Genomic DNA, 26653 nt, shown 5'->3' with positions numbered 1-26653 from the left:
GCCGGTCGGGCAGATGCTCCGACCCGCAGCGCTTTGTGCCGTTAGATTAACTCGGGGGCCGGCGCCGCCGGGAGAAAGGAGCCATCTGTCCCGGGGCTGACAAAGGCAGCCGGGGGCCATCGCCTGGGAGCACCCACCCGGGGGGCGGGCGGGAGCGAGAGAAGGGAGGAGGATGGGGACGGCAGGAGGGAGGGAGGGAGGACGGGCAGCCTCCCCACCCCGTTGTCCCTGCCGCAGCCATAAATCCCCCGTGACACCCGGCAGGACCCTCCCACGCCGCTCCCCGCCACAGCCCGCTGCAGCCGCAGCACTGCCCGCGCCCGCATCCCGCACACGCCGCATCCCGGCGCCGGGAGCTCACCCCTGAGCACATGTGAACACGGACACGACACACGCGTGTGCAAGCACACAAACACTCTCTCCCCTAAGCGTGTGCGCGCCGAGGCGGGACCGCACACACGCGAAACCCGCGCCGCGCTCCCCCCGCCCCGTGCAACAGGCAGAGCCCTCGCTCCGCCGCCCCCACAACGCCCCGCACGCTGCACCGACAAACGCACACGGGCCGTCCCGCTCCCTGCGCACACGCATCCCGAGGCACGGGCTCCCGCGTGGACGGGGCACCCCGCAGCAGCGCCCACGCGCTGGCGCCCCGCACGCCGTGGGCACGAGGCTCGTGCAACGGGGTGTCACGGCGCACACTCACACGCGGCTGAACCACGCAGCCCCGGCCCCACGCAGCCCCTCACACCCCCCGAACCTGCGTGGACAGGCTCCCATAGGAAGCCCAGGGAGGGTCCCACGCCAGGGCCGGCGGGTTGGGGGGTGCCCCTGCCCGCAGCCCCGCACCCACCCGCCCCGCGCACCTCACGGCCTCCAGCGCGAGCGGACCCGCGGACACGGACCCGCGGACACGCGCCGGAGCTCCCCTCGCCCCCAGCCCGCACTCACCCCTCCGCCGAGCCGGGCAGCCACGGGGCCGGGCCGGGCCGGGGGCTCCGCCGCCCCCGCTACCCGCCGCGCCGCCGGGCCATGGCGGGGGGAGCGTGCGGGCGGAGCCGGGGCCGGCCCGGCCCGGGGGGAGCGGAGCGGAGCGGGGCGGGGGGAGCGCGGCTCGGCCCCGGCACAGTCAGCGCAGCCCGGGCATCGCCGCCTTTGTGCGCTGCGGCCGCGCCGGGTGGGGCGGGGGGCGGCGGGACCCCGGGCACGGCGGGACACCGGCACCGCGCCGGGGCTGCGCGGGATGGGGCCGGCGCTGCCTCCCCCCCGCCGCCCGCGTTAACGCTTTGCGCGCCGGACGGCGCCGTTACCGGGGAAACCCCCGGGGACTCGCAGCCATCCCGGGCGGGGGGAGGGGACGGCGCCGTTCCCATCGCCCGCCCCGCGCGGCGCCGGCGCCTCCCCCCGACTCAACCGCCCGCACCTGCCGGCACCGGCTCCGGCATCGACACCGGCACCTGCACCGGCACCTGCACCGGCATCGACACCGGTACCAGCGCGGGGCTGGAGCCCATCCGGACCCGGACCTGTTCACTCATCCCCACGTGTGCCTGTGCCCCCAGCCCCACGGCACCCCAGCCACGGCAGCTCAGCCTCTCCAGCTCACACCTGGGAGTGCACTGATGCCCCCCGGAGCAGTGGGGGCTGCTGTGGTCATGGAGGGGTCCAGCCCCACTCCCCAGAGGCTCTGGGGTGCCAGGTGTCCCAGGCTCAGTGGTGTGGGGCAGGGATGGGGCAGCCAGGCTGGGCCCAGCACCCACCTCCCCTGAGAGCCCTGAGACCTCTCCTGCCTCTGCCCCACATGCTGGAGGGACTGGGGGGTGGAGGGGCTGCCGCTGCCCTGTGAGCACTGTCTGCAAGGACCCAGCTCCAGCCCCTCAGACAGCAAAAGCCCCTCCAGGGTGGGGGATCCTGGCCCACATGAGGGAGTGGGTGAGTGCCCCTGGCCAGTGGGGCTGGGCTGATGGATGGATGGATGGATGGATGGGGCTCCCTCGGGGTCTCTGGGAAGCAGTGGGTGGAGAGGCCAGGGGCTTTGTCTGCTGGGCTGCAGAGAGGCCGCAGGGAATTACCATATCCCAGCACCCGGCAGCATCTCGGCAGTGAGGGGCTCAGCACTGACCGCTCAGACACAGGGTCCCTCGGGGGGCTCGGAGTATCCCTAGCTGAACCAGGCCTGGCTGACGGTGCTGCCAGTGGGCTCCGTGCTGGGGAAGATGCCACCCCTCTGAGCACCACAAAGCGGGGCTGCCCTGGGGGGGCTGCTCCCCTCACCCCATGGCTCAGCCCACCACTTCCACCAGCGCAGCCTTGGGACCTCCAGGCTCCCACGGGCACCCCACGGCAGCCCCAGGACCCCGCCTGGCAGGGGGTGGGTGGGGGGCAATAAGTTGTTCCCTTTGGCACAGCAACCCGCCGCTCGCCGGGAGCTCCCTGGCACGCTCCCCGGCCGCAGGGACCGGGCTGGGGGTGGCACAGGTGCCCGGGGCAGAGCGAGCCCAGCGCGGGGCAGCGGGTGAGAGCGGTCGGCTGGAATCCACAGCCTCAGATCCCGGGAGCTGGGTGGGTTTCTCCTCGGCCCGGGATGAATGGCCCTTTCAGTTTGTGCCGTCATGTGTGCGGCGGGAGCCCGTGTGCTGGCCAGGCCTAGCACAAAAGGAGCCGGCGAGGGGCTGCTCGTGGGGCGGCGAGGAGGGGCCGGCCGGCTGCTGCCACCGCCGCTCCCCGAGGCCGCCGTGGCGGGAGGGGGCAGCCGGGGGAGGACATGGCACGGTGCCGGGCCTGGCAGGGGGGCACGGCAGGGCCGGACGGCACGGATGCTGCTGCACACTCCGGGGCAGGGGACAGCCCTCGCCTGGGTGCACACCCCATGCATGGCTGCACATGAAGCTGCAGAGGGCACCTGGGCAGCGCTGCCGTGGGCTGTGGCTGCTGGTGGCCATGGCCCCTGCCACAAGCGGGGCCCAGGGCGGCGGTGCCCCATGTACTTATGCCATGGGTGCCAGCACCGAGCCCATGGCAGCCCATGGTGGTGTCCGTGGGCACAGAGGGCTGTGTGAGCCAGAGTCTGTGGGGACAGAGGGCTGCCTGGGCCATGCCATCAGGCTGGGAGCTGGAACCGGGGACAGGGACCCTGCCCAGCAGCAGGGGCTGCAGCAGGTTTGCCAGGCGGTGTCAAAGGGCCTCCCAGCTGGCTGTGCCCACGACCAGGCATCGTCCTCTCCTTTGAGGACCAAGACCTCACCAGCCTCAGTGGAGCCACAGGTGGGTCCTGCTCGGCCCTGAGCGGTTCTGCCGGCTGCCACGAGCCTGGGGCAAGCCCGTTACCTGCAGGGCCGTGCCAGGCTCTGGCATGGTGGGCAGCCTCTTCTCTACAGCATCCAGCCAGTGCCGCAGGGCCAGCAGCTGCTCCTGCACTTCCAGCCTCCGCTCCATCCGCTCGCCCCGCTGCCAGGCTCTGGGGAGAGAGCAGGGATGTGCCAGGCTGAGGGGTTGCTGGGCCACTACCAGCACCACACCGAGCCCCAGCCCTGCCTCTCCCTTACTGCTCTGGCCTGGGAGAGGGATGAAACAGTGCCCAGCACTGCCAGCCCCTCTCTGCCCGCAGCGCCTGCCTCTCCCCATGCTGCTGTGTGGTAGGGATGGCTCATCCAGGGACATAAAGAACCCAAAGGTTCTGAAGGAGTTGCCAGGGTTGGCAGCTCTGCGGCTCTGGACACCCCTTGTTGGCTCCTCATAACCATCTTTGTACCCTGTCCCATGGCTGTGGCCTGTGCCCACTCAGCCACTTCTCCCCTGCCTTGCCCACCTGCTGGTGAAGCATCTCCAGAGTCGCCCCGAGCCCTAGTGACCCTCAGCAGGCAACCCAAGGTCTCAGCTGACCCAGTGCCTGTGATCCAGGTGCAGGACTGGCCCCAGCTCCCCTCCCCATGGCACAGACACACGCACATGCAGCCGCCGGTGCTGACCCAACCCGACGCGGCGCCCGGCGGTGCCAGTACCTCTCCATCGCCTCCCCATCGGCCGACGGCCTCTCCTCGCTCCTTCCAGCCAGCCCGGTGCCGTCCGTGGCACAGCACTTCTGCAGAGACAGCAGAGGGACGGTGGGACAGGGCCCTGCACACCGGCACTGATGGCTGGGGGTCTCACTGTGTGCCCCCCACAGCAGCCAGGCAGCCTCCAGCCCCTCACCAGCCCAGGCACAGCACCCCCTGCCTCTGGCCTCTGCTCCAGCCCTGCAGCCGCTGCCGGTACCTGTGTGTTTCGGCTCTGCTCGTCTTGGTCTCCCCTGCCAGGACAAGCACTGCTGGACACGGTGATTCCTGCAGCACTCCTGAGTTTCCTGACCCCTTCCCACCTGGGATTGCTCCCAGATCTCACTTGCTGACAGCTACATCCACCGGCCCCTTCAGCATGTTCTGGTCCCTGATGTCCCCACATCTGCCCCCAGTGAGCTCGTAAAGCTCTTGGAGTCCAACCCTGACCCCTCACCCTGCCACAGCCACCACTGACCCACAGCCCTCAGCAGCTCAGCCCCACGGCTTTGGGATCCCTCCAGGGCTGGGCACTTCCCCAGCTCCCTGGGCAGCCTGGCACAGGGGCTTTTCCAACACAAATGATTCTGTGATTCTTTGCCCCGGTGGGTTTGCAGGAGGGATTGCACAGGAGGGATTGCACAGTGCCTGCACCCAGAGGCTGAGGGAGCAGAACACACTCTGCACTCAGCAGAACGAGCTTGGGACCTGGCTGGGGGCCACCAGGAGGAAGCAGAGACCAAGGGGCTGAGGTCTGTTCAGAAACCAAGAGGAGGGTCAGGAAGAGGTGGATGTTTGTTCACAACCCAAAACCTCAGTAAATGCAGAAAGAGTATGTTCCACCCTATTAGAAAGGGAGAGCATCCCCTCCTCCTGGGCCCTGGCTCATCAGAGATGCCCCTGGGCACATGCACTTGCTGCAGACCCTGCATGCATGATGCAGCTGCTGCACAGGGGCTCTGCAACCCCACACACCACCCCAGGGCTGGCACTGGTGCCCTCACCAGTAGGCTGAGCCATGGGCTGCGTCTCAGCTCCCTCCTGGCACCGAGGCACATGGAGTCACGGCAGCTCCAGCACAGACCAGTGCAGTCATCAGCAGTCCCACAGCCCTACTGCCCTGTGCTCCACTGGTCCCTGGCCCTCTGTGCCCCATGGGTAAGCCTTCACCCCCCAGCCCTGGCTTGGCCATGGGGCACAGCAGGATGTGTCATCTACGCCCTGGACTGTGGCAGCAGGAACAAAGGGATTTGGATCCAGCTGCCCTCAGCAATGTGGTACCTCAGGAGGGAGGCACAGACCTCACACCATGCTGCCCACGTGGCCACGCTGGCAGCAGCACTGCCTGGAGCACCCTGAGGTTGCTTGGCACTGCCACCATCCCCACAGCACCACCACTGTCTGCATGGCACAACCACCTCCCCACAGCACCACCACCGTCCCGACAGCACCACCACCGTCCCCACAGCACAACCACCATCCACACCACCAGCACCCTGGCACTGTACCCAGCAGCTGCCCAGCCCACATCGCTGCCCAGTGCCCACTGGCTGCAGCCCCAGGGCAGGCTCCTGACCAAGCAGCCCCATCATCCCTCTTGCACACCCCTGGACCTGCAGCTGGATTCACCAGCCCTGTTGCCACCAGCCCCATGCCCAGACCGTGCCTTTGCCACTCGGCACAGAGACACGGGTATGTTACGGCAAGGTAGCGCTGCCCGGCACACGCCGGGACATCCCTGGGACGGGGCAGGGACCGGCCTGCAGCCAGGGCTCCATGTCCCAGGGCAGCAGCACGGGCTGGGGGAGTCTTGGTGTGTGCAGAGGGAGAGGAGCTGGGCAGCTTGGCTGCCGAAAGCACGGTTCAGTGCCCGGCAAGGGGGGGGGCGTGGGAGAGGCCGTCCCAGCTTTGTGGTGCTGTACAGACGGGACAGAGCGTTCCCAGAGCAGCACGGGCCGGGGCCAGCAGTGCCCAGGGCGGTGGGCACACAGAGCTGGCAGCCAGGCCGTGCCAATGAGGCCAAGCTGGGCCAGCAGCCACGAGCCCCAAGGCTGCTGCTGCGGCAGGACAGGGCCTGCAGCCGCCCGCGCTGCTGATCCTGCGGTGATGGGCACAGCCCGTCTCGACCCAAAGACTCCCAGGAGCGTGGCACAGAGCAGCACAAGGGCTCTGCCAGCGCTGCATGTCCACACTTGCCCGTGCGTGCCTGTGGATGCCCAGGGAGCTCTGCCAGGGCTGAGGGTTTGCCACGACCGTGCAGCACTCAGTGCTCTGTGTGCCACGGCTTTACTGCAGCGTGACAGTTCAGCTCAGAAGGGCTGAGAGGGGGAGCTCTGGTCTGTGTGTCAGCAGGGGAGTTAAACTGCAGCACACTAAAGCCAGAACAGAGTCCCAGAATCCCAGCATGGGGGTTTACAGAGCCCTGCAGAACTGCTGCAGCCCCAGCCCCTGCTCCAGCAGCTTCCCCTGGCTCAGGGGCACAGCAACGTGTCCAGCTGGGGTTGGAAACATCCCGAGCAGGAGCCTCCACACCCTCCCTGGGCAGCCTGGGCCAGGGCTCCCTCCACTCAACACCAAAGGACTTGCTCCTCCTGGCCCAGGGGACCTTTTTACGGTCCAGACTATGTTCATTACCCCTTGTCCTGACACTGGACACTACAGAAAAGAGTGATGCCCCAACCTCCTGACACCCACCTTTTAAACACTTGTGTTGCTGAGGTGCCCCTGAGCTCAGGCTTCTCTTCTCCAGGCTGAACAGCCCCAGGGCCCGCAGCCTTTGCTCCTCACACACATGTTCCATCCCCTCAGCACCTTGGCATCCCTGCACAGGCCACTCTGCAGCACTTCCCTGTCTCTGCTGAGCTGGAGAGCCCACATCAGTTATCCATTACAATTAGCCTGCCCTAATTACACACCCACTCATCCTCTCAGGTGCAACTCAGTGGCACCTGCTGCTACTCACAGACAGGCTGCTGCTTCCCCTCACCGGCTGCTGGCCCCGTGGCAACCAACACCCAGGCTCAGCTGGCCATGCCAAGGCTGGCAGGGCAGCAGCTACTGGCTCCTTCCACCACATGGGCCAGGACAGGGGCAGCCCCCAGCCCCAGCTCTGCCCCGCACCCACTGCTCACCCACTGGCACGGCAGGGCTGGAGCTGCTGGGCCACTGCCAGCCCTGGGGCATGTGGCCTTGCTGCTGTTCCGCTGCGCTGCCTGGTGCTGAGCCGTGCCCGGCAGGCACCGAGCCGTGCCATGGGCACCGAGCCTGGGCAGCCCCAGCAGGGCAAGAGCACAGGAGGCAGATGCTGCCATGGGAAGGGGCTTTGGGAGGGAATGTGGGTCAGGAAGGTGACATGGAGTGGCAGGAGAGAGCTGGAGAAGGTCCATGGATGAGGGGGGCCATGCCAGGCAGGACAGGCCCTCCCCACAGCACCATGTGCCCAGCTGACAGCCCAGATACATGGCAGGGGGTCTCTCCACACCTCACTGTCCTGTGCTCCCTCACCAGCTGCCCCAGAGGGGTCCCACTGCCCCAGGTTGCCCAGCACAGGGCTGAGGGGAGTGTGGAGAATGGGGTCCCACTGGTCCCAAAGGCTGGCCCCAGGGATTGGTGTGGGAGCTTGGGGATCTCTCACCAGGGAAGGGGAGCTGAGCCCCACAGAGGTCACAGGGAGGCGAGGGGTCTCCAGACTATGCAGCTGGGTCAGGGGCTGAGCCCTGGGAGCAGAGGGGCCTCAGTGGCCTCGTGGAGCTTGTGGGGGGCTCACAAGGGGGAAATATATGAGGGGACAGTGAGGAGAGGCCCACACCAGGGAGCAACCCTCAGACCCATCCTGAGCCCTACAATGCTCCTGAGGGTCTAGAGCGGGGCCAGAGCTGGGCAGCAATGCTGGGGAAGGGGCTGGAGCACAAGTGCTGTGAGGAGCAGCTGAGGGAATGGGGGTGTTCAGCCTGGAGAAGAGGAGCCTGAGGGCACACAGGAGCTCTCTGCAGCTCCCTCACAGGAGAGTGTAGCAAGAGTGGGGGTCTCTGCTTCCAAATCACAAGTGATGGGACAAGAGGAAAGGGGCTCAGGCTGCCCCAGGGGAGGTTGAGGTTCGAGCTGAGGCAGAACTGTTTCCCTGAGAGGGGTGTCAGCCCCTGTGCCAGGCTGCCCAGGGAGCTGGGGCAGTGCCCAGCCCTGGAGGGATCCCAGAGCCGTGGGGCTGAGCTGCTGAGGGCCGTGGCACAATGGTGGCTGTGGCACTGTGAGGGCTCAGGGTTGGACTCTCCAGCAGCTCAAAGGGCTTTTCCAACCCAAATGATTCTGTGATTCTCTGACTCTCTGGGCTCTGCAGCTCGTGACCACCCCAGCACAGGACACACAGCCCCCAGTGTCCCCCCGGCTGTGTGTGGCCACGTCCTGCTGCAGTGGGGCAGGGAGGGATGCAGAGACACGGTGCCATCCCTGTGCTCTGGCCGCTGGCACCTGCCCAGCCAGGCACTGCTGTGGGGCCAACACGCTCAGCCCCGCTGCTCCTGGGCAGATCCACCAGCCCCCTGAGGTCGCTCCGGCACTGCTGTGCCTGGCATGAGGCACAGCCCTGTCTACACCGTCCCCACGTGAAAGGCACCACCTTGGTACACAACACACCGCCAGCAGCGCCCGCTCCCCGCTGCTGCCCGTCCCCAAACCGGGGTCCTGCCGCACACCACGAGACCCCGACAACCCCACGGTGGCACGACGTGGCATGGCTGCCCGGCACGGCCGTGCGTGAGCCTGGCATGCCGAGCCCGAGCCAGCGAGCCCCCGGGCGCCCTGCCACGATCCACCACGCACGGTGCAGCCCACGGCACCGAGGCAGGAGCAGCGAGGGCGAACAGACGACGCGGAGCGGGCGGCTGGTTTCAGAGGATCTCTTTTACTGACCTCGCGGGGAGAGCCTTGGGTCCATACTGCACGTTTTACAGACACTTCGCGGTATATACAAGTCAGGTTTTAGTGTTTTTGCCCCCTCCCCCCCCCCCAAAAAAGAGATGCTTTTCAGATTATGATCAGCCCCTGCCACCCCGATGAGCAATGAGGGGGAGCCTGGGGGAGCGCAGGGCCCCGGGAGCCCCGGCTCGGGCTGTGGCACAGGCGCCCGCGGGAGCGTCATGCAAAAGCAGAACTGAGTAATGAGAGTAATAATGATGGCGACGAATGCTGGGGGGTAACATGATCGACACGTGGCAAAACGACAGCAGGCAGGAAGGAGGAGATGTGCCGTGGAGATCTGCGGGTGAGCTGTGGCACCATGCTGGTGCTGGGGAGGATGGGGGGTGCCCCTCGGGCTGGCACAGGGTGAGGGGAGGGCCAGCGGGTGCCTCTCAGAGGGGCTGGGCCGGTGTGGACCCGCTGCTGCATCACTTATGGCTTCAACTCCTGCCCAGGGCCGGGGGCTGCGTGTGGGCAGGGGCAGCGGGTGGGCCGGGGCACCCTGGGGGGCTCCAGTGCCACGGGGCAGCCCCCTGCACCCAGGCAGCGCGGCCGCTGGTCTCTGCTCGGGGACTGTGGCAAGTGCCAAGGGAGGGGGAGCACGTCCCAGTGTCCTCAAGTGTGGTCCCACGCGCCCCGGGACGGGGGTACGGGCTCCGTGGCAGCGGTGAGGGGAGTTGGGATGGACATCCAGCAACACTAAAACAAAGCGAACAGAAAAGATGGGATGAGACACGGCGGCTGGTCCATGAGATGAAGCCATCGAGCTCAGCCGGCAGTGCCACGCGCCAGCCCCACGCCGGCCCGCTCGGCACCAGCACGGCACAACCACGGCCAGAAAGACTTCACCGTGGGCTACAGTCCCCCAAATGATACTTGGAGGAAAGTGACACCCCCCCGGCTGCACTGAGAGAGAACAGAAAGGTCAGCGTTACCTGTGCCGGCGAGCACGGCTGACGAGCTGCCACGTCCCAGGCTCCCCTCGAGCCCAGCCAGGACTTGCTGACGTCGGAGACCCAGCTGAGGAACTCGCCCAGAGGCAAGGGGACTTCTGTGGTGGGGCTGGAAAGAGACGTCTGCCAGAGAGACAGCGCGTTATCGGGGTGAAGGGAGGGAGGGGAAAGCCCAGAGGAAAGGAGTCGCCGGGAGGAAGGAGGGAGGAAGCCACGTCTACAGAGATGCGCCCGTGGCAGCGTGGGGGCTGCTGTGGCAGCCACCCACCCACCCTCAGCCCACAGTATCCTGCAGCCCCCGCAGCCCTCCCAAGGGTCCCACAGCCCCCGGGGTGAGGGAGGACATGGCCTGGCAGTGGCTGGGGCCCGGGCACAGGCATCGCGCGGGGAGCCGGGCCGGTGCTGGCAGCGCAGGCTCTGCCGAGCCAGGGCATAGGCGCTGGCAGCCGCCCGCCGATTTGGTCAGCCGTGGCAGTGGTGAGAACTCAACCTGGCGCAGAGCACTTCCCAGATACACGGAGAGACAGACAGACAGACAGACAGCAGCCGGCGCGGCCGCCGGCTCGCCGCAACGCCGGCCACGCGGGCGGGCAGAGCCAAGTGCGGCGGGCGCGGTGCAGCGGGCGGGCGGGCGGGCTGGCGGAGGCGGTGGGCACGCGGCGAAGCCCCTCGGCAGGCGAAGCGGCGGAGCGGAGGCAGCTCCCTCCATGGGGCGTGGAAGCACCGGGCAGCGCCAGCGTGCACTTACGGTCAGGACACCGGTTCCGGGGGGCGGCGGCGGTGGGGACGTGCCGAGAGGCCGAGCCGGGGAGCTTGGGCAGCCGGGGTGGCCGGGGAGCCAGGCACGGGGCCCTCTGCACAAGGGGTCTTGGTGACAGTGGCAGTGCTGGTGTAGAGTGTCTGGCTGCCTGGTGCTGAGCGGTGAGGACCCGGAGATCTCCTCCTCCTCCTGCCTCCCGGCGCGCTGCAGCTGGCGGGATGGCGCGGGGACAGGGTGGTCTCCTCCTTCGGGGCGGGGGGGGTGTGCAGGGGATGAAGCCGGCAGGGTTAATTACAAAAAGAGTCACTAAGTGGTTAGATGAGAAGGACAGAACTGTTTTCCTGGTTTCTGGCTGTGGGGCCGTGTCGGGAGCAGGGCGGGGAGGGCCGTGTGTTCTCTCTCCTCTCGCATCTCTCAATATACAAATACTGTCAGAACAATCGTATATATTAATTTATTAGTCTAGTCTTTTTGGTTAAACTTTAGGCACTGCTTTGGAAGAAGATTGGGCTTTAAAAACGGGGAGGGGATTGGGGGAAAAATAAAAGAAACAACCAAAAAACCAAACGCTAGTGATGAGCAGCAGCGTGGCCACATGCGGGGCGGGGGCGGCGGTGGCGGGCTCCTGCGGCAGCGCCCGGCGCTCAGGCCGGCAGCAGCGGGGCCCCGCGCAGCGCCGCGCGCTCCCCGCTCGCCTCCCACCCGCAGCTCCGGCCCGGCAGGGACACAGCCAGCGCGGCCGCCTCCCCGGCGTATCGGCGCCCGAAGCTCGAGGATGAGTAGGAGGAGGAAGAGAAGGTCATGGAGAAGCCGGAGCCCGTGGCGTCGAAGCTGCCGCGCCTGGAGCCCGCGCGGGAGCCGGTGCGGGAGCTGGAGCGTGAGCCGGAGGTGGAGCCGGCACCACTGACGTTGTAGGGGCTGTAGTAGCCCTTGCTGGACTGCGAGGAGGCTTCCAGCAGCCGCAGGCCGGTGCCGTCCTCGATCATGCTGCGGTCCATGGCGTCCTTGTAGGAGATCTTGAGCTTGGTTTTGGGGCAGGTGAGATACTTGGAGTAGGTGTTGACGTCCCGCAGCTTCTGCGCCGTGCGCGTGTCGATGGTGCCCTTCTGCAGCGCCTCGTCCAAGGAGACGCGGCCCTCGACGTCGGGCTCTATCAGGCCCCCCGTCAGGTACTGCACCTCCAGGAAGCGCTGCCCGGCCTCGTAGTACAGCCAGCCCTTCTTCAGCGCCTGCGCCGCCGACATCTTCGTCTTGGTCCGCGGGTCCTCGAAGCCATAGAAGGCCTTCTGCGCCAGGTTGATGCGGTCCACCATGATCTTGTCCACCAGGCCCTTGTTCACCGCGTCGGCGACGGAGCACTTGTCGCCGGTGTTGGGGTCGATGATGCCGCCGGTGCAGGCCTGCGCCTCCAGCAGCCTCTGCCCGGTGATGTTGTCCACCAGGTTGCGGCGCATGGCCTCCGTGATGGACACCTTCTCCAGCGTGTCCGTGTCCAAGATGCCAGCCACCGGCCCGGTCTCCTCGGTCGGGTCGCTCCACATGGAGATCTGCGTGCGGGTCGGCGCCGGGCTGACGGTGTAGGAGGAGGAGGAGCCCACGGAGGACGACCGCGAGCGGAAGCCGCTCATGTTGCCCGAGAGCATGTCGGCGAACTCGGTGATGGAGAGGGTGCCCGAGCGGTACTGGTCCAGGGCCGACTGGTCGATCAGGCCCTTGCCGATGGCGTCGTCGATGTCATACTGGCGGCCCGAGCGCCGGTCAATGATCATGGACTTGACCACGCCGTCGGAGGAGGAGGTGGTGATCTCCTCCCACTCGCATTCCTGCTCTGACAGCTCCAGGTAGGTCTGGTGGTCGATGAGCCCCTTGCGATAGGCCTCGTACACCGACATCTCCTTGCCGGTCTCCGGGTCGACGATCACCACCCTGCGCTTGCGGACAGAGGACTTGGAGGAGGTTTTCCTCTCCCGCTTCTTCTCCTTCAGGGGCAGGAGGCAGAGGCCGGTCTCCGGGTCAGTGATGCACCGCTCCATCAGCTGCAGGTAGGTCAGGTTCTCCTCGGTGTTGGGGTCGAAGAAGCCCTTGGTGTCGTCGCTGGGATCCAGCAGGATCTCGTTCATCTCCTCGTCGAAGAGGCCCCTCTTGTAGGCCACCTCCACGGGGAGCCGGTGGCTCTCCTCGGGGTCGATGATGCCTCCCGTCGCGATCTGGGCCTCGAGCAGGCGGATCCCGTGGTCCTTCAGGATCAGCCCCTTCTTCATGGCCTGGAAGAGGGAAATGAGCTTCCCAGAGTAGGGATCCCGGTAGCCGGTGACAGCCCTCTCGGCAGAGAGCAGTTTGTCCTTGAACTCGGGGCCGACGATGCCCATCCGCACAGCTTCCTCCACCGTCAGCTTCAGGCCCTTGATGGGGTCGATGACGTAGCCCGTGGCCGCCTGCGCCTCCAGCAGCTCAAACGCGGTGCCTGGCCTGATGATGCCCTTCTTCATGGCCTGGTAGACGGACAGCCGCTCCTTCGTGGAGTCCACAAAGACGCCGGCGATGCAGCTGGTGCCCTCCAGGAACTTCTTCAGGTTCTTGGAGACCTCCTCGATGGAGGTGAGGCCCTCCTGGAGGCGCTGGGCTGTGGCTTCGTCCATCACCTGCGACAGCACCAGCTCCTCCACGGTGATCTGCTTGCGCAGCCCCCGGAAGGTGAGTTTCCTGGTGTCGCAGAGCGGGAGCAGGAGGAGGCGGCTGCTCTCGTCCTTACGGCACCGCTTCAGCAGCTGTGTGTAGCTCAGCTTCTCCTCCGTGGACGGGTCCACGTAGCTCCGCACCTCGCTGGGCTCAGACAGCATGTCGTAGGTCTCCTTGTTGATGAAGCCCCGCTGGTAGGCCACCTCCAGGGGCAGGTGGAAGCCCAGGTGTGGGTCGATGACACCGCCGGTAGCGATCTGGGCGTCCAGGAGCTTGAGGGCCTCTTCGCTGGGAATGAGGTCTTTCTTCATGGCCTGGAAGATGGAGATCTTCTGCTCGCTGTACGGGTCCCTGTAACCGGTCACGGCCCTCTCCGCCGACAGCAGCCGGTCGTGGATCTCGGGCCCCACCACGCCTTTCCTGACCGCCTCGTCTACGGTCAGCATCTCGTTCTTCACGGGGTCGATCATGAAGCCGGTGGCGGCCTGGGCCTCCAGGAGGGAACGGGCCACCTCGGGGTTGATCAACCCCTTCTTCAGTGCCTGGTAGATGCTGAGCTTCTGCTTGGAAGAGGGGATGTAGATGCCAGCCACGCAGCCCGAGCCATAGAGGTACTTCCAGACGGTCTCCACGTCCAGGAGCTCGCGGAAGGTTTTGGAGCCCTGCTTCAGCAGGTTGTAGATGTCCAGAGAGATGATCTTGGCCTCGTAGAGGTCCTCGGCTGAGATGCGGCGCCGGATGTAGTCGTAGGAGGTGAGATTCTGCTGCCGGATGATCTCGGTCTTCTCGATGATCTCAATGATGATGATGATCATGCGCTCCTTGGACACGCGGCCCGACTGGAACTCCTCCATGAGCTGCTTGCGCTGCTCCTCGGGCAGCAGGTCCGAGTGCATGATCTCCCACAGCGACATGGAGGAGCCGGCCCTGCTGCCCACAGGGATGTCCACCTGCGTCTCCTCAAACACCTTCCGCGTCTCCGCCTCTGTGTACACCTGCGTGGTCTCCACCACCGTGGGCTTCTCTGGCTCCCGCAGCGGCAGCAGGTACAGCCCTGTCTCGGGATCCTCGATGCACCTCTCCTTCAGCTGCAGGTAGGTCAGGTTCTCCTGTGTGTTGGGGTCGAAGAAGCCCTTGGTGTCGTCCGTGGGGTCAGAGAGGGTCCTGTTCATCTCCTCGTCCAAGTAGCCGCGCCGGTAGGCCACCTCAACCGGGAGGCGGTGGCTGTGCACCGGGTCGATGATGCCGCCCGTGGCGATCTGGGCCTCCAGCAGCCGGATGCCGTGCTCCCTGACGATGAGCCCTTTCTTCATGGCCTGGAAGAGGGAGACGGTGTCGCCAGAGTAGGGGTCCTTGTAGCCGGTGACGGCCTTCTCAGCAGAGAGCAGCTTCTCGTGCAGCTCTGGCCCGACGACCCCGGCCTTCACCGCCTCGTTGACGTACAGCTTCCGGTTCTTCACGGGGTCGATCAAGAAGCCGGTGGCTGCCTGGGCCTCCAGGAGGACCACGGCAGTGCTGGGCCTCAGCAGGTTCCTCTTCATGGCCTCGTAGATGTTCAGCTTCTCCTTGGTGGCCTCCACATAGACGCCGGCGATGCAGTCGCTGCCGTGCAGGAATCTCCTCACCGCGTCCGTCTCGGAGAGGTCCTTCACCGACTTCTTGCCTTCCTTCAGCTGCTCGTACTGGGCCTTGCTGATGATGCGGGACTCCACCAGCTCACTGGCAGGTACGGGCGCCCGCAGGCCGCTGAAGGTCAGCTTCTCCTGCTTCTTGCTCTCCGCCTCCTCGATGATGGTGATCACAATCTTGATGATCTTCTCGATGGTCACCTTGCCGGTCTTGTACTGCCGGAGCAGCTCCCGCCTGTGCTCCTCCGTGAAGTACTCAGAGTGGATCAGCTCCCAGATGGTCATTGTCCGGCCCTTCATGCTGCCCACCGGCACCTCCACGGTTGCCTTGTCGAAGCACTCCTTGGCCTGGCTGTCCGTGTAGACCTCCTCCTGCTGCGACTGGATGGCTTTGTCTGACAGGGGCAGCAGGTAGAAGCCGGTCTGCTTGTCACGGTGGCAGCTCTTCTGCAGCTGGGCATAGGTGAGGTGCTCTTGGGTGTTGGGACAGTAGAAATACTTGGCATCGGTCAGAGCCTCGTTTACCTCCGGGTCGAAGTAGCCACGCTTGTAGGCAACCTCGAGCGGGAGCCGGTGGCTGCTGACGGGGTCGATGATGCCACCGGTCGCCAGCTGCACGTCCAGCAGACGGAGCCCGGCGTCGCTGGGGATGAGGCCCTTCCTGAGCGCCTGGAAGAGGGAAACCGTCTGGCCCGTGTAGGGATCCTTGTAGCCTGTCACTGCCTTCTCGGCTGACAGCAGCTTCTCGTGAAACTCCGGCCCCACCACCTCGGCCTTCACCGCTTCGTCCACGGAGAACAGCTTGTTCCTCACAGGGTCGATGATGTAGCCAGTGGCAGCCTGCGCTTCCAGCAGGGACAGGGCGATCTCTGGCTTCAGCAGGTTTCTCTTAAGGGCATCGTAGAAGGTGAGCTTCTGGCCAGTCGACTCCACCAGCACACCGGCAATGGCATCCGTGCCCTTCAGGTACTGCCGCACGGACTCCATCTCCGCCACCTCCTTCACAGACTTCTTGCCCTGGTGCAGCTGGTTGTAGAGGTCCTTGTTGATGATCTTGCTCTCCAGCAGCTCGGCGGCAGGCACGGGGGCCCGCAGGCCCTCAAAGCACATCTGGCTCTTCTTCTCGCTCTCCTCCACAACCGTGATGATGATCTTGATGATCTTCTCCACCGTGATCTTGCCAGTCCTGTACTGCTGGATCAGGTCCCGCCTTTGGTCCTCCGTGAAGTATTCGGAGTTGATGATCTCCCAGATGGTCACCGTCTTCCCTTGGAATTTGCCAAACGGCGCCGTCACCGTGGCCTTCTTAAAGACATCTTTGGCTTCTTTGTCGGTGTAGACCAGCTCTCTGGCCTTGGCTGCCTGGTCAGTGAGTGGCAGGAGGCACAGCCCTGTCTCCGGGTCAGTCACGCACCGCTCCATCAGCTGCAGGTAGGTCAGGTTCTCCTGTGTGTTGGGGTCGAAGAAGCCCTTGGTGTCATCGGAGGGGTCAGACAGCACTTGGTTCATCTCCTGGTCGAAGTAGCCGCGCCGGTAGGCAGCTTCTACGGGGAGGCGGTGGCTGTGCACCGGGTCGATGATGCCGCCGGTGGCGATCTGGGCCTCCAGCAGCCGGATGCCGTGGTCCTTCACGATCAGATCCTTCTGCATGGCCTGGAACAGCGAGATCTTGTCACCCGTGTAAGGATCCTTGTAGCCGGTGACCGCCCGCTCGGCCGACAGCATCTTGTTGTGCAGCTCCGGCCCGATGACTCCCTCCCTCACCGCCTCGTTCACTGAGAGCCTCGTGTTGTGCACAGGGTCGATGATGAAGCCGGAGGCAGCCTGTGCTTCCAGGAGGACCAGCGCCGTGCCTGGGCTCAGCAGCTTCTTCTTCATGGCTTCGTAAATGCTCATCTTCTGGTTGGTAGGTTTGATTAACAAGCCGGCGATGCTGCTCTTGCCCTGCAGGTACTTCTTGACATCCTCCCTCTGCGAGAGCTCGCTCACGCTCACGATGCCCTTCGCCAGCTTGTCTAAGCTGTCCTTGCTCAGGATGCCGGCGTCGGCCAGCTTCTCCGCGGACACCTTCTGGCGGATGCCGTCGAAGGCGAACTCGGGCTCCCCGTTCTGCGCTGGGCCGTCCACCGCGTCTCTGCCGTTGGGCATGGCCTTGATGTCCAGCAGCTGTGTCACCGTCACCGCGGCCTCCTCAGGCAGGTCGTCCGTCTGGATCATGATCTCTCGCGTCTGAGCCAGGGCTGCCTTGTACTCTTCCTGCATCTGCTCCAGCCTCTCCCTGAGCTTCTTGTTCTCCTCTTCCAGGAGCTTCTCCTGCTGCTGACGCTGCTTCTCCAGCTGCTGCAGCTCCTCCTGCTTGTGCCGGACATTTTCCTCTGCTTCTTTCTGATGCTTCTTGGCTTCGTCCAACATGGCCTTCAACTGCTCTTTCTCCTGCTCCATCTCCTTCTGCTGCCGCTCCTGCTCTGCCTTCAGGTTCTGGGCTTTGTTCACCTCATCTTTAAAGAGCTTCTCCAGCTTCATTTTCTCCTCCTCGATGAACTTCTCCTTCTGCAGCAGGGCGTCCTTCTCCGTCAGGAAGCTCTGCTGGAGGAGCTGCGTCTCCTGACGGAGCTGTGCCTGCTGGGCCACTTGCATCTGGGGTGGGAGAGAGGAAGGCATGGTCAGATGGCACCCTCTGCCCCAGGGGGCAGCGCTGGGGGGGCAGCAGGGGGGAGCTGGGGGGCAGGCAGCAGGAGTGGCACCAGGCCAGGGGATCTCTGCTACATAAGTTAGGAGTTAAGTGAGCAGAGCTGGGGTTAAGGGGGACACAGCAGACAACACATGGGCAGAACGAGCAGGGAACAGACACGAGGTCTTTGGGAGGGCGAGGGACTCCCTGCCCAGCAGCAAGGCCAGGAGCTGGGGACGGCATTTGGCTACAAAGGGGAGCAAGGCAGGATGTGCCACGGGGCCAAGGAGCTGCCGTGGACAGTGGGACCCACCGGGCCACTCTCCCCCTCCATGGCATGAGCTGTCGGCAGCAGGAGAGGGCAGGTGGCGGGAGGTCTGGCAGGGTTTGCCTCGCTGCACCCCACACCAACTCTGCGCACGCCCCCAGCTCACTCCAGGGGGGTCCTGCCCCATGAGCAGCCGCTCGCTCGCTGTGGCCCCTGGCAGGGGGGATGAGGCCGGGGCAGGAGGCGCGGTGACACCTCCGCTCCCGTGCCGGGACGGGGTGCGGGGTGGATGGGGAGAGGGGAGGCCTCCTGCCCTGCGTCCCGCCACCGCTAATGGGGACCCGCAGCCCAGTACCTCCTCCGCCTTCTGCTGCAGCAACGCCGCCTCCTGCTTCAGCTTCTCCTTCTCCTGCTCCAGGTCAGCGATGGCCTGTCGCAGCTTCTCCGCATCTTGGTCGCTCTGGTGCCGCTGGATCTCCAGAGTGTGCACCAGCGTCATCTTCTCCTGTGTGGCCAGCTCAGTCTCATGCAGCCTCTCGCTGATCTCTTCCGCCTGCTTCTTGAACCGCTTGGCTTCCTCCTCAGCCTTGGCCTGCGCCACGCTCATCTCCGCCACGTGCAGCTTGAGGCGCTCAGCCTCGGCCGTGATCTCCAGCTGCCGCCGGCGCTCGGCCTCCAGCGTCTTCTGGAAGCCCTCGGTCTCCTCAGCCAGGCGCTGCTGCATCTGCTCCTTGTCCTCCTGCAGCCTCTTGGCGTGCTCCTGCGCCAGGTCCTTCTGCTTCTGCAGCATCTCCGCCTCGGCCTTCAGCCGCGTGGCCTCCTGCACCGCCTGCATCTTCTCCTTCAGCATCTTCTCGGCCAGCGCCCGCTGCTGCGCCAGGTCGTCCTCAGCCAGCTTCCGCATGCGAGCGGCCTCCTGGGCCTCCACGCTGAGCCGGGCCACCTCCTCTGCCACCTGCTTCATCTTCTCAGCCTCCTCCGCCAGGAACTTCTGCGTGTTGTCCTTGTCCTTGAGGATCAGCACCTTGTTCTCCTCCTCGATCCGGCTCTTCAGCTTCGCCAGCTCCTCCATCTGCACCCGCACCTTGAAGAGCTCCTCCTCCACCTGGGCCTTCTGCCGCACGGCGTCGGTCACCTCCTCCTTCAGCCGCTGCAGCTCCTCGTCCAGGATGCCCTTCTGGTGATCCGTCTCATCCAGCTGCAGCTTCACCTTGGTCAGCTCCTGCTCCACCTGCGCCTTCTGCCGCAGCGTCTGCTCCGCGAACTTCTTGTGCTTCTCCATCTCAGCGTCGGCCAGCTGCTTCTGCCTCAGCGCCGCCTGCTCCGCCTGCGCCCGCTTCGCCGCCTCCAGCTCTGCCTCCTTCCGCAGCTTCTCCGCGTCCGCCTGCGCCTGCGCCTTGGCCTGCGCCTCCTCCTCCGCCCGCTGCTTCAGCCGCTCGGCCTCCTCCACCCGCTGCCGCGACAGGCCGGCATCCTGCTCCGCCTTGCTGCGAGCGAACTCGGCCTCCTCAGCCGCCCTCCGCGCACGCTCGGCCTCGTCGCGCAGCCGGTCCACGAGGCTCTGCTCCTGCTGCCGCGTCTGCAGCAGCTCCTGCTCCTTCTGCTGCACGGCGGCCAGGTGAGCCTTCTCCTCCGCCGCGATCCGCTTCTGCGCCGCCTCCCGCGCCAGCTGGATCTGTCGCTCCGACTCCTTCTCCGCCAGCTCCTTCTGCCGCCTCGCTTCCTCCACCATGGCCTTCAACCGCTCCACCTCCTCCAGCGCCAGCCGCCGCTGCCGCCCGGCCTCCTCCTCGGCTGCCAGGATGGCCTGCACCTTCTCCTCGGCCTCGCGCCGGCGGCCCTCCTCCTCCAGTGCCAGTGCCCGCTGCCGCTCAGCCTCGCGCTCCGCCTGCTCCCGGCTGCGCTGCACCTCCTCGGCCTCGCCGCGGATGCGGCTCAGCTCCCTCTCCAGCTCGGTCTTGCCGGCCGAGGCCTTCTCGAAGCTGGCCTTCAGGGCGCGGATCTCCTCCTCCACCTGCCGCCGCTGCCGCAGCGTGTCCTCCACCAGCCCCTTCTGCCGCTCCAGCTCACTCTCCGAGGAGCGCTTCAGCAGGGCGATCTTCTCCTCGATGTCCTGCTTGTGCTGGGCCGCCTGCTCCTCCAGCAGCTTGCGTTGGTACGCCTCGTCCTCCGCCAGCCGCCGCAGACGCTCATTCTCTGCCTCCTTCTCCTTCAGCGCAATCTCCGCCTCCGCCTTCAGCCGCGAGGCCTCGTTGATGGCCGCCAGCTTCTCCTTGAGGATGCGCTCGGCCTCGGCCCGCTGCCGGCCCGCCTCCTCCTCCGCCAGCTGCCGCTGCCGCTTGGCCTCCTCGGACAGGGCGCGCAGGCGGGCGGCCTCCTCGGCCAGCTCCCGCAGCTTGCTGGCCTCGGCCTCCAGACGCTGCTTGGATTTCTCGCTGGTGGAGCGCGACTCCTCCTCTGTCTTGGCCTTGCTCTCCAGCAGCACCTCCATTTCAGCCCGCAGCTTGGCCAGCTCCTCCTCCACATCTTTCCTCTTCTGGATGGCCTCGCTCACCTCTGTCTTCAGACGGAAGAGCTCTTCCTCCAGGAGCAGGCGCTGCTGCTCCCCGTTCTCCATCTCAGCCTTCAGCCGGATCAGCTCCTGCTCTGCCGCCAGCTTCTGCTGCGCTGTGCCCTCCGCCAGCTCCCGCTGCTTCTCCAGCTCCTCCTCCGCCAGCTCCTTCTGCCGCAGGGCCGACTCCTCGGCCTTGGCGCGCTTGCGGGCCTCCCGCTCTGCGTCCTCCTTCTGCTTCTCGGCCTCCTCCTGCGCCAGCGTCTTCTTGTGAGCCACCTCCTCTGCCTGCAGCCGCAGCCGCAGCGCCTCGTTGGCCTTCTGCCTCCAGCGCTCCAGCTCCTTCTCGGCCTCCTCCCGTGACCGCTCGGCCTCCAGCTGCTGCTTCTTCAGCCGCTCGGCCTCCTCCTGCAGGTGGGCCACCGTGATGTGCTCCTGCTGCAGCGACAGCTCCAGCTGCGCCGTTTTCTCGGCGAACGACAGCCGCTTGCTCTGCAGCTCGGCCTCGGCGCTCCGCTGGGCCACCTCCTGGGCCACCTGGATCTGCCGCTCCTTCTCGGCCTCCGCCTGCCGCATGCGCCGCTCGGCCTCCTCCGCCTGCAGCCGCAGCTTCTCCAGGTCGGCCACCGCCTTCTGCTTCTCCCGCGCCGCGTCCCGCTCTGCCTGCACCTTGCGCTTCAGCTCCTCCTCCGCCTCCCGCTTCTTCTGGCTCTCCTCCTTCACCTGCCGGCGCAGGCGCTCGGCCTCCTCCTGCGCCTGCCTCTTCTGCCGCTCGGCCTCCTCGGCGCGCGCCCGCAGCTCCTGCAGCTCCGTCTCGGCGCCCGCCCGCTGCTTCTCGGTGTTGTCCAGCTGCAGGCGGATGAGGCGGATCTCCTCCTCCACCTTCTTGCGGTTGTACTCAGCCTCCTCGATCAGCTTCACCTTGGACTGGATCTGGTGGTCAGAGTTCTGCCGCAGCTGCATGAGCTCCTGCTGGATGTTCTGCTTCTGCTGCTCGGCGTCCACGGCCACCACCTCCCGCCGGGTGACCTCCTCCTGCATGCGGAGCTGCAGCTCCCGTGCCTCTGCCTCCGCCTGCGCCTTGGCTTTGGCGTGGGCCTCGGCCAGCTGCCGCTGCTTCTCCAGCTGGGCCTCCACCTCCGCCAGCCGCTTCCTCTCCTCCTCCTTCAGCTTCTCGGCAGCTTTCTGGAGAGGAAAGAGGGTGCAGAGAAAACAAGAGAGGGGGGAAGAGAGAGAGAAATCACAAGGGATGCGACCGAGTCGCGGCGTCAACGCCAACCACAACCACGCACCACCGAGAGACGGGACAGGACGGTCCAGGGCGGAGGGGTGGAGGATGCACATGGGATGGCTGTGGGTCCCTGGGCCTCCTCACGAGCTGGAGGCAGCGAGGCCAGCTTCCAGAAGATGTGCGGCAACAGGTGACACACGAGTACCGCGTCTCACTGAGCACAGTGTGGGCAGACAGGCGACAGGACCGAGACAGCGGTGCGGGAAGCGGAGTGGCCCACGAACCACAGAGAGGGGATGGAGCGCGAGCGAGGCCCGAGGCGATGGAGACAGACACCAGCAGCTTGCACAGCACCACCGTGACCACTGCCCCCAGGGAGTGCCCGGCCCCAGCCCCGCAGAGCGCAGCCTCCTCCTCCTCCTCTTCCTCAGGGCTGTCCGTGCAAGAGGGGCCAGGGTGGAGAGCCATCACCATGGGGACACAAGAGACCCAGCCAGAGCACCAGGACGGGGGGAGCAGATGTGAAGGACGTGCCAGAGGAGCTTTCCCTGTCGGGAAAGCCTGGAAGACGTGGAAAGCCACCCAAGCTCTGACCCAAGCTCTGACCCAAGCTGGTCCGAACCTCCCGCATTGGACAGCTCCAGGTACACGGTTGGTGCATGGCCCAGGGCTGTGCCACAGGGCGCTGGTACCCTGAGCGAGGCAGGTGCACGCTCCATGCAGGGCCCAGACACGGGCAGCGCACCCTTGGGTGAGCCAGACCCCCTGACCGTGGGGCTGGGGGCTCCCCATGCCACCCCCAACAGTGCAGAGGCAGGCGAGGAGCGGCGGGCAGGGGCGCAGCGGGGGCGTGCAGGCTGCTGACGGCCATGGGTTGAGGTGGAGGGGGTGCCGTGGGGAGGGGGGACATGCGCAGAGTGAGTACCTGGTGCAGGGGTGCCAGAGACATCCTGGTTTTTTACCCTCCATTAGATCCCCACCAACACAAACATCCCCCAAGACAAAGCACTGGCAAAGCGGCTCGACTTCGAGGGCAGAAACCAAGAGTTAGAAAGGTTACGGAGAGAGAACACCCGAGGGCACAGCGCCCATGCGAAGGCAGGTGCTGGCTGCGCTACGTGTATCTGGGAAGTGCCTCCTACCACCAGCCACACCAGCGCCCGGCGGTGCCCGGACTCGGCTCTGCGCCGCGCCGGCCGGCCCTCTGCGCTCAGAGCCCCACTGTGCCCAGCGCCAGCAGCTCAGGCCCCGGCAGCCTGGCTCGCAGCGGGGTTAGAGGCCGCGGGCCAGCGTTAGTGATGGGGGAGCCGGCACTCGTCATGAACCACGTTCCCCGTCATTATGCAGGAGAGAGGATGCAGCCAAGTCCATGCCACCCCAGGCGCCCGCGCGCCGCTGCCCTACCTCCTCCTCCTCCAGCCGCCGCAGCGTCTCCGTGATGAACTTGATGTACTGGCTCGTGAGCGTGGTCAGCTCGCTGTACCGCGTCCGCAGGTCCACGTACTGCGGCAGACAGCAGGGTCAGCAGGATGGCAGCAGGCGCTGGGGTCGGGCACAGCCCAGCCCGCGGGCCAGCCCCGCACCATGCCCACCCTCTTGGCACAGCCCCACGGTCTCCCCGCTCCCAGAGAAGGAGCTGCCCCAGCCCGGCCCAGAGGGGACTCCCCTCACCTCCTGGATGATGCTGTCAGACGCAGACTGCACTTTGGGCTTCTTGGCCGGCGAGGCCATGGGCTCCACCTGCGCCTTGAAGCTCACCAGCTGCAGCTCGTAGTCCTGCCAGGAGAGGAGTTGTGAGCACACCAGTGTCCCCAGCACCCCCACAGCCTCCCACCAGCCCCCAGGGAGCGCAGCCTGCAGCAGGCCAGCACACACACCTTGATGGCATCGATGTACTGCTTGGCATAGCGCTGGCACTCCTCCACCTTCTCCTTGTTGAGGTCACACTCCTCCAGCAGTTTCTGTGGGAACAGGGCAGGGGTGAGCTCAGTCGGCCTGTGGCCATCCTGCCGTGGCCAGCGCTGGCCGCCAGCACCAGCCAGGCCGGCTCGGCTCGCCCTACCGCGGGCGCTACCTTCTCCTGCAGCAGCTGCTCCCGCACGGTCTTGCTGTCGGTGATGGGCACCGCCTGGATCTTCTCCTGCCGCTGCTTGGCGTCCTGGATCCAGTGGCGCAGCGCGTCGCAGCTGTCGCGGTAGTACCGCAGCTGCCGGCCCAGCTGGTCCAGCTCGCGCTGCCGCAGGTCCATCTGTGCCAGCACGGCCTGCCAGCGCTCCAGCAGCTGCTGCACGCGCTCCCGGTACCGGTCCAGGTCCACGTCGCGCTCGCTGTGGCCCCTGACCATCCGCTCATTGACGTCCTTGGCCTTGCTCAGGTCGGTCTCCAGTGTGCTGAAGAAGGGCTGGTGTCCCTCTGCCTGCGCCCGTAGCCGCTGTGGCAAATGGAGTGTGGTCAGAGGATCACACAGCCACAGAATCATCGTGGCAGGAAAAGCCCTTTGAGCTCCTGCAGTCCAACCCTGAGCCCTCACCCTGCCACGGCCACCACTGAGCCCTCAGCAGCTCAGCCCTACGGCTTTGGGATCCCTCGAGGGCTGGGCACTCCCCCAGCTCCCTGGGCAGCACAGGGGCTGACACCCCTCTCAGGGAAACAGTTCTGCCCAACACGTTCTTTTCTTTTTGCCAGCTGTCCCCAGCACGGTGCAGTCACAGCCGTTACCTTCAGCTCAGCCTTGCTGGCCTCCAGCTCCTTCAGGTCAGCCGGCACAGTCTGCACGTCCTTCAGCTGGTCCTCGTACTTCTTGACCAGCTCCTCTGCCCCCTGAGTGCTGCGAATCACCAGGTTGATGGTCTTCAGCCTGCAGAGATAGCAGATGGGCTCAGCTGGTGCTGGGCAGTGGCATGGAATCACAGAATGGTTTCAGCTGGCAGAGACCTTTCAGCCCATGGAGTGCAGCCTCTGTCCCAGCCCCATCACCCACCAGTCCATTGTCCTCAGTGCAACATCCACCTGGCTCTGAAACACCTCTGTGGACAGTGACTCCAGCACCTCCCTGTGCAGCTGTTCCAATGCCTGACAGCCCTGGCACCAAAGAAATCCCTCCTCACATCCAGCCTCAACCTCCCCTGCTGCAACTTGAGGCTGTTTCATGTTCTATTGCATGTTACTGGGGAGCACAGACCGACTCCCACCTGGCTGCAGCTTCCTTTCAGGTAGTTGTGGAGTGAGAAGGTCTCCCCTGAGCCTTCCTTTCTCCAGGCTCAACAGCCCCAGATCCCTCAGCCCTTCCTCAGCTGAGACTTGCTCCAAATCCTTTCCTGGCTTGGCAGCACCTCTGGATCCTCTCCAGCTCCCCAGTGTCCTTTTTGTAGAGAGGGGCCTAAAACTGGACACAGTATTGGAGGTGCAGCCTCACCACAGTTGAGTGCAGGGCAATGATCAGCTCCCTGCTCCTGCTGACAACACTGTTCCTGAGCCAGGCCAGGCTGCCCTTGGCCTTCCTGCCCACCTGGGCACGCTGCTGGCTCCTGTTCACCCCACACTGCCAGGTCCCTGTGTGCCTGGCAGCTTCCAGACACTCCTCCCCAAGCCTGTAGCTCTGCTGGGGTTTGTTGTGGCCCAAGGGCAGGGCCCAGCATTTGGCCTTATTGAAACTCATGGCATTGGCCTTGGCCCAACCATCCAGCCTGTCTAGAACTCTCTGTAAAGATTCCCTACCCTCCAGCAGATTGACACTTCCATACAGCTTGAGGTCATCTGCAAACTCACTGAGGGTGCCTTCGAACCCCTCATCCAATCATTGATAAAGATGTTAATCAGGAGTGGCCCCAGCACCAAGCCCTGGGGGACACCACTCGTGACCAGCCACCAACTGGATTTCACTCCACTGACCACTCTGCACTCAACCATCTCACCAGTGTTTCACCCAGGGAAGGCTCTGCCCATCCAAGCCAAGAGCAGCCAATTTCCCTAAGAGAATGCTGTGGGAAACAGCATCAAATGCCATCCTAAAGCCAAGGTATACAACACCCATAGCCTTTCCTTCATCCAACAAGCAGGTCACCCTGTCATGGAAGGAGATCAGGTTTGTTAAACAGGACCTGCCCTTTATAAACTCATGCTGACCGGGCCTGAGCACCTGGTTGTCCTGCGTGTGCTGCAGAACAGAACCAAGGATGATCTGCTCCATCAGCTTCGGGCACTGAAGTCAAACTGACAGGCCTGTCATTTCCCAGATCATCCTTCCATCCCTTCTTATATCTGGGTGAATATGGCAGCACACAGAATCTTCAAATCCCAGCATGGTGGCTGTGCAGGGACCCCCAGAGCTGCTGCAGCCCCAGCCCCTGCTCCAGCAGCTGCCCCTGGCTCAGGGGGCACAGCAACGTGTCCAGATGGGGTTGGAAACCTCCTGAGAAGGAGCCTCCACACCCTCCCTGGGCAGCCTGGGCCAGGGCTCCCTCCCCTCAGCACCAAAGGACTTGCTCCTCCTGGGCCAGGGGCACTGCCTGTGTGCCAGCCTGTGCCCGCTGCCTCGTGTCCTGCCACTGGCCCCCACACACCAAACACTGGCCCCAGCCTCTGGCCACCTGCCCTGTAGGGACTGAGCAGCACTGAGAAGGATCCCTGAGCTCAGGCTTCTATTCCCCAGGCTGAACAGCCCCAGGGCTGCAGCCTTTCCTCCTCACACACATTCCAGATGTTCTCCTCAGTGCCCCCAGGATGCTTCTTGCCCACGAGGCCATGTTGTTGCGCATGGGGAGCTGCTGCCCCCCAGCACTGTCAGGTCCCTCTCCTGGAGCTGCTCCCCAGCAGGTCCCCCCCAGCCTGTGCTGGTGCTGGGATGGTTCCTCCCCAGGGGCAGGACTCTCCCTGCCCCTCAGAGGTTCCTCTGTGCCCAGCTCTCAGCCTGCCCAGATCTCAGA

At 65.4% G+C, this 26653-nt stretch overlaps 1 protein-coding gene across 2 annotated transcripts in view; it reads right to left on the bottom strand.

Annotated features, from left to right (window-relative positions):
- Positions 1-8912: 8912 nt before the first annotated feature.
- Positions 8913-26653, bottom strand: part of PLEC (plectin) — a 34742-nt gene continuing 17001 nt past the window's right edge. For both annotated transcript variants that reach the window (XM_061995845.1, XM_061995846.1), the window contains 9 exons: positions 24447-24585; positions 23803-24159; positions 23606-23689; positions 23400-23504; positions 23133-23231; positions 18302-21682; positions 10689-17644; positions 9923-10063; positions 8913-9686 (listed from right to left, as the gene is read on the bottom strand). In XM_061995845.1, coding sequence (XP_061851829.1) covers positions 11345-17644; positions 18302-21682; positions 23133-23231; positions 23400-23504; positions 23606-23689; positions 23803-24159; positions 24447-24585 — 10465 coding nt within the window. In that variant the 3' untranslated portion in view covers positions 8913-9686; positions 9923-10063; positions 10689-11344. The remainder of the gene's footprint in view (positions 9687-9922; positions 10064-10688; positions 17645-18301; positions 21683-23132; positions 23232-23399; positions 23505-23605; positions 23690-23802; positions 24160-24446; positions 24586-26653) is intronic.

This window comes from Colius striatus, chromosome 4 (genome assembly GCF_028858725.1).
Source record: "Colius striatus isolate bColStr4 chromosome 4, bColStr4.1.hap1, whole genome shotgun sequence".
In the NCBI taxonomy this organism is placed as follows: domain Eukaryota; kingdom Metazoa; phylum Chordata; class Aves; order Coliiformes; family Coliidae; genus Colius; species Colius striatus.
The sequence above is the reverse complement of the archived record's forward strand: the minus strand, read 5'-3'. Positions and strand labels throughout refer to the sequence as shown.